At 42.0% G+C, this 12,766-nt stretch overlaps 1 protein-coding gene across 11 annotated transcripts in view; it reads left to right on the top strand.

Moving 5' to 3' along the window:
• The window catches only part of fat1a (FAT atypical cadherin 1a), a 74,676-nt gene that overhangs the window by 50,861 nt on the left and 11,049 nt on the right, over positions 1-12,766 (top strand). For all 11 annotated transcript variants that reach the window (XR_002203406.2, XR_011243769.1, XR_011243770.1 and 8 more), the window contains 9 exons: positions 650-846; positions 981-1,134; positions 2,447-2,680; positions 6,537-6,923; positions 7,708-7,922; positions 9,142-9,279; positions 9,477-9,620; positions 11,225-11,422; positions 12,137-12,730. Coding sequence is in view for 8 of the 11 variants with exons in the window: in XM_069529915.1 (XP_069386016.1) it covers positions 650-846; positions 981-1,134; positions 2,447-2,680; positions 6,537-6,923; positions 7,708-7,922; positions 9,142-9,279; positions 9,477-9,620; positions 11,225-11,422; positions 12,137-12,730 (2,261 nt within the window). In the remaining 3 variants the exon portion in view is untranslated. The remainder of the gene's footprint in view (positions 1-649; positions 847-980; positions 1,135-2,446; positions 2,681-6,536; positions 6,924-7,707; positions 7,923-9,141; positions 9,280-9,476; positions 9,621-11,224; positions 11,423-12,136; positions 12,731-12,766) is intronic.

A 12,766-nucleotide genomic window follows, 5' to 3' on the forward strand; every position in this document is an offset into this window, starting at 1 on the left:
GTGGGCATTTATAATTCTGCAAAATAGATGATAAACTAGCACACAGAGTTTACTCCTAACTCCTTTGTGTAACTGTTTTTCATAAACAGAGCTGAGGGGGGATTATCCATTTATGCTACTTAATATGATGATAATATCTCATCTTTGAAACATTACACAGTCCTATTATCTGGTAGCAGTCTGAGTTATTGCCTGATTGCCCAAGCTCAAGGCAAATATTTAGGTCATCATCATACAGAAATGTATAATTATCTGAATAATGCTTTGAAATAGGCAAGGGGAAAATACTTCCTCTGGTGCTAATTAGCAAGTGGGAATAAATATGCCAAGTGTGGAAATATAAAGAGGAATCAGGAACCAGCACTGTTATTTGCTTTTTTACATTGTTCAACATTCTGTTGTGTTTGGTTGGAAGGATTGCTTGTGTACCAAACATTTGATTTAGAAGCAAGGATTTGGATTTTTGAAGTTTGACTGAATACCTAAACGATGATTTCAGTGAATATAAATTGATATTTAGTGGGATTGAGTTTGAAATTGAGCACATATCCTTGTCCTTATCCTTGTGTGTATTTAATGAGTCAGGCTGGTTCTTGCCTCTAAGTTGTTGATCATTCTAAAGTGGTGCTCTCTTTTCAACGCCAAACAGGAGGGGACCCACTTGGCCAATTTGCAATCGAGCACATTCAGAATGAATGGAAGGTTTCTGTCAGGAAGCCCTTGGACCGTGAAGAGAAGGACAATTATCTCCTTAACATTACTGCCAGTGATGGCATCTTCACTGCCAAAGCCACCGTGGAGGTCAAGGTGTTGGATGCCAACGACAACAGCCCTGTATGCGAAAAGGTAGTAATTTTCTTCCCCATTTGTGTGTGTGCAATTTGAGTAGTTCATTTCAGTTTTTGTGCCCTCTTCATCCTTGCATTCCCTTTAATTTCTTTCCCCTCTTGCATTTTCCTCTTGCTCCATCCATCCCCCAGTCTCTATACAGTGAGAGCGTACCAGAGGACTCCCCCGCCGGAAGGCTCATCTTGCAGGTTTCTGCCACAGATGCGGACATTCGGTCAAACGCCCAAATATCCTTCGAGCTCCAGGGAATTGGATCAGAACTGTTCGTCGTTGACTCTGAAACAGGTTTGTATCTGTGTGGGAACAGGGGTTTGTAGGAGTAATGTGTGATGTTTTATGGCCACAGAATACTGTCGTTATATATTCCATTTGATTCACTTGGCTTTTCTTTCTTGCTGAAGCCATCTGTGCCCTCAGCCATTGTGTCAGATTTCATTCCAGCTGTGCTGCAGGTTATTTTGATTTTTAGGAAGCTGTATGTGCGACACTTGTGTTGAAGGCTTTCTTCAAACACACATGGATCCCTGCAGCTCAGGCACAGTCTCATGTTCTAACACTTTAAGATCCAGGGCTTGTGATCTCTCTGCAAGCTGTTAGGTTTTTTTATAGTTGTGTCTGTGTGTGTGCAAATCATTATCAGCCATGAAGGAGGCAAATGGGTTTTCTTTTGCCCAGTTGTTATTTACTTATTCATTTCTAAAAAAGCCAAAAACATTCCCCTGTAGGGCAACTGAAAGACCCATAGTGGCACTAGTAATATTATTACAGAGTTACACTTCAATTTAATTTATGGCTGCTATACTTCTGGCCTGCAAATAATTTCTTCTTGGGGACCTTCTAAATCAGACACTCTGGCCTTTGGGATGAAAAAAGCAGGAAAAAAGGGAACTAAAAACAATACCAGTTAATCACAGCAGACTTGTTTTCCAAAATAAATGCAAAGAAAAATCATTAAAGGGCAGAACAAACTAGGCCAGTATATTTAAACAGCTATACAACACATCTGAGGCTGTATAAAACCCCTTAGTAATGGCAAAATTGACACCAAGGCAGATAATAAGGCCAATAATACTGTCCAGCTGTATTTTGGCAAACATCAATACTGGGTTTCTAGCAGCAGGGCTACTGTTACGTTGAGGGTTTTATATATTTTCCCAGTGCAGTGTAGTGGGATTATTGCAGATGAGGACAGCCAAGACTCTGGAGTTTTCCAGAATGTTGGCTGCTTCACTTCCAAGCTGATCTCAGCTGCCAGCACTGATGTTTTCCTTTATAACCCTTCTCTCTTTGGCTTTCTGTCTCTCCTCTTGTGCGTCAATTACTTATTTATTTCCCTCTGTCTTGAAAGCCATTAGTTGTTAGATGCTTTTCACTTGTTTAGTAGAAAGTAGACAAGGGGGCTACAGTAATGTAGAGTACACATGATGTGCTCTTTCAATCTCTATCTCTTGATTAATTGCCTACACAGATTTTATTTTTGTCTGTGAGGGGAACTGCTTTGATGCTTTTATTTTTTATGTCAAATGACGTCCCTCTGCTCCCAGAAGAGCGCATGTCTCTGTGTGTTTTGTACAAACTAGTTCTGTCTCACCTCCAGGAGAGTTGAAGACCTCGCAGCCCCTGGACCGAGAGGAGCAAGACGAGCACAGGTTCAAAGTGCGGGCAGTAGACGGAGGCGGGCGGTACTGCGAGGCCGACATCCACATCACTGTAGAGGACGTCAACGACAACCCGCCGCAGTTCTCATCCGACCCCTACAGCATTACAGTCTTCGAGAACACAGAGACGGGCACATATGTGGCAAAACTGCAGGCAAATGATGTTGACTCTGGTGAGGAATCTTTAATTCACAATGCACAATATTTCCACAACCTTTTGCTACCACTGGAAACAAAATCAGTCTAGACATTTATTATGTAGTAGGGGACATCCAGCACCTAATAGATTTAGTTTACTAATTTTTAAATATTAATGTTAAAAAATAAATTAATCAGGATTATCAAAGCATTAAAGACTCAAGAAAGCTGCTCTGCTCTCTGCTCTCTATTTCAGCTGAATCTGTGTATGAGCTTGTATTATCCATAGATTTGAACATAGCTGAGCTGATTCCGGCTGATTGGACAGCGGAGCGGCTCAAATTTGAAGCCAACATGTGAAGACAGTTATTGGTGGTTTGCCAGAACCCCGTCTCTGTTGCTGTGCAATGTTCTTTCATGGCACTTGTGCAGTTTGATTTCAGAGAGTGATGTCGAAAAAAAGAGGCTCTGTATTTCTAGCTGAATTCGCCGACTTAAAATATCAATTGCCACCACCAGATGTTATCAGCTGTAACTGCGTCACTCAGCTGAAGTTAGATCTGTGTCTTGCACTGTTTCAACTCACTTTTAGAGTTTGCACCTGACTTTTTTTAGAGCGGTAACCCAGTTAAAACGCTTGTAAATATGCGTAAATGTCTCACAGGCATAAAGTCAGTATCAGCTCTTGTGACTTTGGCCACAGAGTCTGTGTATAAGGGACTATTTTTCCCACCACAATTGAATGTCATCCATGAGAAAAGACTGTATCTTACATAAATGGAGAGGTGTATTAATCTGTACATAAGAAAATGTCAGACAGAGATAAAAGGGAGCAGTAATTATTTAAAATGTAAAGTTTAAAAAGGAATGTTTACTGCTCATTATCTAAAAATATAACTCACTTACGATTCTGAAAAGTATGCAAGTCAATCACCAGTCATTATTTTATGGTTCTTAAAAATTTAACGTTATTTTTCGGTTGGAGTGGTTTTTATTTTTAGGTTTTAGATGTTTTGGTGTAACTTTACTTCCCCAGTGCACTGGATGAATTATTAAGTGTCTGAACTTTGCTTTAGACAAACTTTAGAGATGCTGGAGGCTCGCAGGTAAATCAGTTCCCATTCTGCCTTAGTTCCTGCTGAGGCAAGAGAAAGTTAATTATGAGTCAATAAACTCACCAAAGCCATTACATTATGCTTAAAATGCAATTAACGGCATTGCATTGCTCAAAGTCAGTGTATAATATAGCATTATAATTCAAGAATTCTTTAAACAGGCTTTTAGCATCATGGTGTGCTCTCTGCATATGTGTCTTGGTTCAGTGCTGACTAACAATGCACAGGTTATTATCTTTCCATTATGCATTATACTAAATGGCACGAGGGAGGGATAACAAATGTGGAATTTCATGAATGATAAACCCCTCAAATTAAAAGCTCCATTACACTCTAATGAAATTATTCTCTCTTCGAGCTGAATTCTCAAAAGGGATGATTGCTATTTTCCATTCGCCTGGTGCAAAGCCGCAGGGCCTCGTATCTGTCCCGGGTGCCTTCACCTCTCAGCGAGCATCGCCAACCACCGACAGGTTTAGACGTGGATAAGACTGAGAACTTAAAACCACGCAGTTTTAACAGTCTCTTTAACTCGTTGGGACTTTATCCTGGAAACTATTGAACCTGCCGCTCCAGATTACACCTTTAGTTTAGTGGAGCAGGGCATTCTAGCTTGAGGAACCATTTCAGTATGTTCACTGTCAGAGAATTAAACACCCTTGCTTTCTATTTCTTTCTTTTTGGCTGGACTGACAGCTTGACAGAGTGAAAGGGATGCCAGAATTAGGTCCCCTCAGAGAGAAACGTTAAATGGTAAAAAGGAAAGAGCTGGTATTAAGACATTTCTTCCCCGAGGCTTTGCTGGCACAAAATGTTTCGCATTTTGAATATCAAGGATAAGGATACCCGAAGGAAGGGTGGAGAAAAAAGGTGCTCCCTGCAGTTTTGCCAGGAGCAATAATTATTTAGAGTTACGCTGAGTGAAAGCAGAGGGGGATTTGATTAGTATTTCTCTCACACACTTGGGCATCACACACAATGACGCTTCTTTTTGTGTGCGTCTGTCTCATATTTTTTTGGATTTAGGCTCAAGCTTGAATCTGTTTGGCAAGTCCCAGACAGACATGTACAAGAAAAAAAATGCGTTGTAGCTTTGACCCAGTTCACTCAGGCTCCACTCAACTGTCTCTTAGCCAAACATCAAAATGCAAAGCCTAATATATCCCTCCTCCTAAGAGAAAATAGTTGCTTTATCTTCCATTGATATTTGACTCTGCACATCTCCGTGTGCACTCACTCTTGGCACTAGTTGCTGTGTGCCACTTTGGCTGGAAGACGTTTGATACTTAGCCACATCGCTGCTCCTCCGCTCAGCCGTCTGCTGCTACAGTGTCTGAGAGGCTTATCAGTGTGGAATAGTTATGAACCAGACAGAAAAACAGACACAGGCTGGTGCCCCTGATCTGTGATAAACTAAAGTTATGCGAGTGCACATTCCTCCTTTGATTTTGCTTTGACCCTTATCACTCTTCCTGCATCCAAGTGTCTCCTTCTGCCCTCTGCACTGCCTTGCTGTTGTTATTGTCCTCATTCAATTTTTCCTGTTGCTCCACTCTAGAGGAATTTAATCAATTTCTGCTGTGTCTACGTTAGTGCTTTGTCAGATTCGGACAAGATCTTGAGAATATTTCCAATAAATGATTGATAAAGCTTTAAAAGCAGGGTTTCTGAGGTTTCAGATTCAATAATCTGAATTTTCAGCCTTTTAGAGTCTTAAATAAAAAATAAAATATTATATCTAAAAAAGGTCTTGAATACGTTTGAGCTGGTCTTAATAATGTTGCTGTTTATTTAATCAGTTGCGCTTTAAAATCTTTTTTTAGCAGAAATCTCTATGTTGCATATGTAGTTTGAGTAATGTTTCAGTTCTTTCTCAATGATGTAAATATTACAAATATATCTGCACACAAGTCCAACAAAGAACTGATAATTCATACATACTCTCTAATAGGCTATGTCACCTTATCTTTAATACATTTTATTTATTGTAAAAGTTTACAACACATCATTAGGTTTAATTTTTTTGATACCACATAAAAAGTTGAATCTTCTGTCAATCATCCCAGCTCCACTTTAATATTAAATGTTCCTGGTGTGGGACGTAGATGAGTAAACAATTATAAATTTATTTGTACAAGTCGATTTAGGCAATCATGATAAACTCAAGTCTCTTAAAGGACGATCAAAGCAGATTAAATAGAAACCATATAAGCGGGGCTCCCCACAGTCGACTCTCCAGCACGATAACGAGAATGGGGGGGGCTTACCTGACAAATGAGAATACCATAGCATATTTCAAATGGGGGCCACCTGCAGGAAGGCATTATGATTATTATTGTGATCCGTCTCTGTCTTGTTGCTGGGAGTGTCTTGCCAGTGGGAGGACGTGAGTTATGAGGACGGAGCGGATTAGACTTTTACGGCTTCTTTTTATAAGAGGCTGTGTGAAAGATGGATGCTTTGGAATGAGAATAGAGGATGGAAGTTGAGGATCAATACATCAATATAATAATCAATATGCTTGTTTACGCCCCGTACTTAAAGGAGTATTTCTGTTGATGTGGCCATCACTCTTATTGGTGATGATCATATTTTATTTACCAGCTTAACTTCTCAGACACGGGTAGCAGGTTAAACAAAAGGAAAATTAGACACTCATAAAGGTTGTAAGCTGAGGGTTATCGCATTATAACTAAAAGGAACATTTGCCAAAAGGAAATATGAACGTCCATGTTGCACAACAAAAACCTAATTTTCCTTTTTTCTTTAATTCCAGGTTTTAACAGCGACATCCTTTACTCATTGGTTGATTCCAGCGATGGATATTTCTCTATTGACGAGAGCACCGGCGTAATGAGCCTGGAGCGCCCCCTGGACCGCGAGGTGCAGTCGGTGTACGAGCTGAAAGCCCGCGCCACAGATCAGGGTTCGCCACATCTCTCAGCAGTGTGCCAAGTGGTGATCTCTGTCCTGGACATCAACGACAATCCGCCGGTGTTTGAGCACCGGGAATACACAGCCACGGTGTCGGAGGACGTGGCCGTGGGCACGCAGGTGCTCAGAGTGCAGGCCGCCAGCCGGGACACGGAGGCCACTGGAGAGATCACGTACAGCATCATCAGTGGAAATGAGCATGGCATGTTCAGCGTGGAGCCACATACTGGTGTGTGGTAGCATTGAGTTTAATTACTCCATACTATATTTATTTTTACTCAATAGAGCAACTACCTCTCCAAAGACCCAACAGTCCCCTGAAATCTAGCCATAGATATCAGTCCCCTGTATGTGCCTGATCTGTTGAGCTGCTGTTATAAAGATCTTAGTTTTGTGCTGGGTCTAACTACAGTGCTTCATTGTGGACAGGGTTTAAATATGTAGTAGAATATATCTAGAGTCACATCATCATACCATTACATGGTTGTTGAGTCTACACTGTCTGCATTCCTTTCTCAACACAGATCGTGACATCGAGCTAAAAGCCAACAGGGATAAGTGTTATCCCCAGTGTGTCGACATCTGCAAACAAAACAACAACCGCACATAAAACTCACATGTTCAGCCCGCACAGAATTTTACCTGAATGTCAAAAAGCTAAAACCCTGTTTTGTTTCAGCCGGGACCGGGATTATCTTGCTGCATCGCTGTAACGCAGCACACAAAGAAAAGAGCAGGATACCGTTCTATTGTGTAGCTGCAAGCAGTAATGCAAGTTAAAGCAGCTGAACCAAGCATAACTTTTGTATTTCAGAGTCAGTGACGATTTGCAGAAAATTAAAAAACTTAAAAGTTATGGCCGGAGAAAATGTAAAAATGCTCTAAACATATTTAGTTATTTGTGTATGCATTGTTGTATCATAGTCACAAACTTATAGAAGATAATCAACACACTGATATACGAATTCCTGTAATGTGACGCCAGCACTCTCTTCCTGTCTCTTTGTCCCCAGGTGACATCTTTGTAATCGAGCCGCTGGACTTCGAGGTCTCCCACGAATACTACATCACCATAGAGGCTACAGATGGTGGCTCCCCGCCGCTCAGCGACATGGCCACCGTCAACATCAACCTGACGGATGTCAACGACAACAGACCCGTCTTCAGCCAGGCGATCTACACAGCCGTCGTCAGCGAGGACACGGAGCTGGGAAAGACTGTGATGGCGGTGAGAACACACACGCTACCTTCAGGGACACGTAAACATACAGCTTGTGCTTGTTGTGGGGAAATAACACATTAATACTCTAAAAGTGCGTCTCTCCGTTTTAACTTTCCCACAGCTCCACTTGTCTGTTTGTTCACCTTCTCACTCTCGTTGTTCATTTACCAAATACAATATCGCATATCTGCACCTGTGGCAAATCACCATCTGGTGGCACAGCTAAATTAAGACCAATGCTCGTCATGCTCACTGCACCCCTGCTCTCGTGCATTATCTGTCACACATGCTCAAACTGTTTAATTAAGAGGCATTTGACTCATTAAGCCCCTGATGCAATACAGACACTTTCTACCTTTTTCCACGTTGAAATTTTTACTCCTTCTATCCCTTCCCTCCTCCACTCCTTTGTCTTATATCTGTTGTCTGATGTACCTGAATATAAATTCGATGCCTGCTATTGTCTCATACATACAAATCTTCAGTGATTTCCCAAAGGATTCCTTTCTGTATGAGACGTTTGGTTGGTTTTTAACCTTGTTAAAATTTGCATATGGTGTTTTTTATACCATATTAGATATATATCATGTAGGAAAAGGCACTTAAAGAGGGCATAACCCCTCTAAGGCAAATGTTAAAGAAGATGAAAAAAGGAATACTTGGATCCGTCTGTTTATTCAGATCCACTCCAAATTTAAATGGGTTTTTTGTTGGGTCTCCTCCACAAACCCCTCAACAGAACATAACCTCCTCGGCAGAGTTAATAAACAGTCAACACTTCGACTCTGGATATGCAGTTATTGAAAAGAAAAGAAAAAAATTCAGACAGTCAGTGTTTCATATCTGATAAAGTAAAAACTAAATCCAGCATCATGTTATTATGGGTAAGACCAAGGTACATTTCACTGTTTCTCAAAGTCACCGATTCGTTTGTTGATTATTTTCTCTTTTACATTTATCACATTATTCTTATGCTCATCTATAAACAGTCTTAATTATGTAAATTTTCACTGTGAAATACCCAGATTTGTTTTTAACGTGGCAGATAATTACGTGTTCGTTAAGGACCTTGTCGTTCTTAGCAAGAAGCTGATTTAGAAAATAGGATTAAGGCCTTTTAATATATAATTTAACGTAAGATAGGGAAGCCAAATCATTGGATTGTCATTTAAACCCCTTATCGATGGTGTCCAATTGATAATTGTCTTGATTGCCTGTTTCAAAGGTGGTGGCGGAGGATCTGGACGGCCCCTCTTATGATCACGTGCGGTTCTCTATCGTGGAGGGGAACCAAGGCAGCCCCTTCACCATCGACCCGGTCAGAGGAGAGCTTAAAGTCGCTCGCCAGCTGGACAGAGAGCGAGTAAGTGCAACAGCAGACACAATGCTGACTGTACACATAGGCTTAAATCCACAGAGGAACTAATTGCACTCTATGCAGAATCCAATCAGAGTCATGTCAGGCCTAATAGGAAAGCTTGTTTACCGATCTGTGCTGCATTATTGCTCACAAAAGCAGCTTTGCCCATGTATAGTAATTCTCTCCCTTCTTCCCCCCAGACTTCAGGATACAAGCTGACGGTGGTGGCTTCAGACAACGGGGTGCCCCCTCTTACCAGCAGCGCTTTGATTAACATCGACATCTCGGACGTCAACGACAACCCGCCCCTTTTCTCCCAGGCCAACTACAGCCTCATCATCCAGGTGAGAGGGTAGAGGGGGGTGTCTGCGTGGAGAGGATGAGAATGAGGCTGATGCAAAGAAAGCAAGAGAGGGGGAGGTGCAGGGGAGGGATTGCAGTGGACACAGAGAGAGGGATTAACAAGGAAGAATAATGGGAGACTGCGAATAGAATGTCAAGAAGCAAGTCGGAGGATGGAAGTGAGGAGAAAGGAGGAGGGCGAGGGAATTGAAAGGCAGAGGGCTGCGTCTTAAGCATAAGAATGTAGATGAAAGATTTATCTGGAAATTTGATGCTGATATTGGATGCATGACTGCAGTAAAGGGAGAATGTGTGAGGACCTGCACCTGCATTGTTTGGGACATCGAAGAAAAAAAAAAAATTACTACAAAGCTGCGAGTGAAGGTGATTCATTTCCAATTTTTTAGTCTGTTAAGAAAACTGAAAAAAGTAATTTAAGAGGTACTGTGAGGGGGCACGGTCCATGTTGCAAAGAGCTCAAACACTTCAGAATGAAACATTACTGTGTCCCTGAGAAAATCCTGACTGGCTTTATTTTACTCACTTTGGAACCTTGATCAAGGTGAAGCACAGAAATTGAAAGATCTGAATCCCACTCATGCACAGGAAAAACAATCAAAACAATATATTAATAGTAATAGTAGTAAATCAGTTTAGTTTTAAGCACCAAATCAAAGCACATTAAGGCAGAGTAGAGAAAAATGGGAGAGATAGTAGATGGCAAATTAAATCCTTCCAGTATTTGTGGAGACGTCTCACTCTGAACCACAAATGTGAACCTCATGGAGCAAGAGGAAAGTTGAGGGGTCATCAAAAACCAGAAGGGTTCAAATCTGGAAACCACTACGATTTTGTGCCAACCAATTTAGTCTGAGCTTTATACATTGAGTGAAAACCTCAACCTGCTGGTGGTACTAAAAGACCGTATGAATCCTCCGGAGAACATGTGCCAGGTTTTTAGAACGCTGAAAATTAATCATCATTGAATTTTAGGCTTAATAAAATATTACATGAATACTAACTTAGGTGGGTCTTAATTATGTTAATGTTCATTTAACACCACTTCTGTTGCATATTTTTCATATAAAAAGAGCAGTGGCATGCATAGTTGGCAATGTCTCCATGTGTTGTGAAGAACATTGTAATAAAACTGTGAACCATGCTCCTGTCTCTGCCTGTAGTTTGCAAGGCAACGTGGCACATTTTGTTTTATCCTCTACCAGGCTACATAACCTCATGTGTAAGTAATTCTAGGGTTCTCATATTCCTTCATATCTGTCGTGCTTGAAGTGTTGAATTTCTTTCTTTATGGTCTTAAAAATCGAGCTGGTTTAAACCTGTAGAAACACAATATGTTTGCATAAGCAGTCCATCCAGTAGTAGTTTAGTATGGAGTGAAACACAAACTCTGACATCTGCTGCTGACGAGTTTTAGCAACGGGAAGAAAAGAAAAAAAAAACACAGTCCCGGCAGGTATTTGTCCCACATCAGCAGAGTTCTGTGGGTTTATATCTTAACTACTGCATTTGTAGTTAGACCCAAATATAATCATAAGCCACCTCCTCTCACTGCAAACGTTAAACTCTCCCCTCTCATATCCCACAGGAGAATCGACCAAAAGGCACAAGTGTTCTTCAGCTCACTGTAACCGACCGGGACGCTTCCCACAACGGCCCACCTTTCACCTTTGCCATCGTGGACGGGGATGAGGGCGACGTGTTCCACATCAATCAGCAGGGAGCTCTAGTAGCTGTGGGCGCGCTGGATAGGAAAAGTAAAGAGCACTACCTACTTCAAGCACAGGTGAGTCACAGCGCTGAGGAGAAAGCGGAGCTGAGAGGTTGAATTGATTTAACTGCCAAGCCACAGCAACCTGATCTATTTGTCTTCCTTTTTTTCCCTCTTGGTACCTTTTCTGTCATCCTCGCTAACTCGCTATCTCTTACTCTTTTTCCTCTCAAACGACTCAGCGTTCCTCTCTGCGCATCCATCCTTGAATGCCTCTAAATATATTTTAAATGAATTATACTATAAATGCAGCTTTTAGGCTCGCTTGCAAGTGCATATAGAATTTAAATGGATAGTAAAGCTGCTGCATTAGTGTACATCTCACACAAGAAGCATAAATAAAACACATTTGCTTTGAGTTGGCACGATTATGAGTGTTGCTGGGTGTTGATTGGAGGAAAGATGCAGAAGATAAAACCAGTGGGCAGATGGGATATGAGACGTAAGTGTGATGTCTTCTTACACACGAGATGCACGCTTGAGTCGTGTTTTTCTTGTGGAACCGATGACCATCTGTGTGACAGTGTGAATCTGCAAGTGCATGAACTGTAGATGTTTTTTTCGGGGCTTTTAATCTCTTAATATATTCACAGTATGGAAATGCAGTCAACTCCGGGATGTCAGCAGTGGAAGAGCTTGATTGCCCTCTGCTGTTGGAAAAATAAATCTTACAGATAAATTGCACATTATTTGGTCATGGATGCATCTCCTTCCTCTTTCTCACGTTAGGTGTCAGACAGCGGCAAACCTCCGCTCTTCTCCACCGCCTTCATCAGTGTACGCATCATCGAGGAGAGCGTTTACCCTCCTGCCATCCTCCCTCTGGACATTTTCATCTCCACTGCTGGCGATGAGTACGCTGGAGGCGTCCTGGGAAAGATCCACGCCACGGACCAAGACATCTACGACACCCTCACCTACAGCCTCGCCCCTTCATCTTCCTCCACTGACGAGAGCGGCTCCTTGTTTTCAGTTTCCGCCTCTGATGGTAAAGTGATAGCCCTGAGGTCGCTCGACGTGGGTCACTACTCCCTCAATGTGACAGTGACTGACGGACGCTTCACCGCGGCCGCTGATGTCACCGTGCATGTTCGGCAAGTGGCCAGTCAGGCCCTCGACAACTCCATCGCTGTACGCTTTGCAAATATTGCTCCGGAGGAGTTTATCGGGGACTACTGGCGCAACTTCCAGCGAGCGCTAAGGAACATTGCCGGGGTGAGGAGGAGCGAGGTGCAGTTAGTGAGCCTGCAGCCTTCAGAGCAGGGAGATCTGGATGTGCTGCTGACTCTGGAGAGATCAGGAAGCCCCTATCAGTCTCAGGAGGTAAGAACAACCAGAGTGAACTCTTGTTCTAAATGT

This window comes from Paralichthys olivaceus, chromosome 8 (assembly GCF_024713975.1).
Source record: "Paralichthys olivaceus isolate ysfri-2021 chromosome 8, ASM2471397v2, whole genome shotgun sequence".
NCBI classification, from domain to species: Eukaryota; Metazoa; Chordata; class Actinopteri; order Pleuronectiformes; family Paralichthyidae; genus Paralichthys; species Paralichthys olivaceus.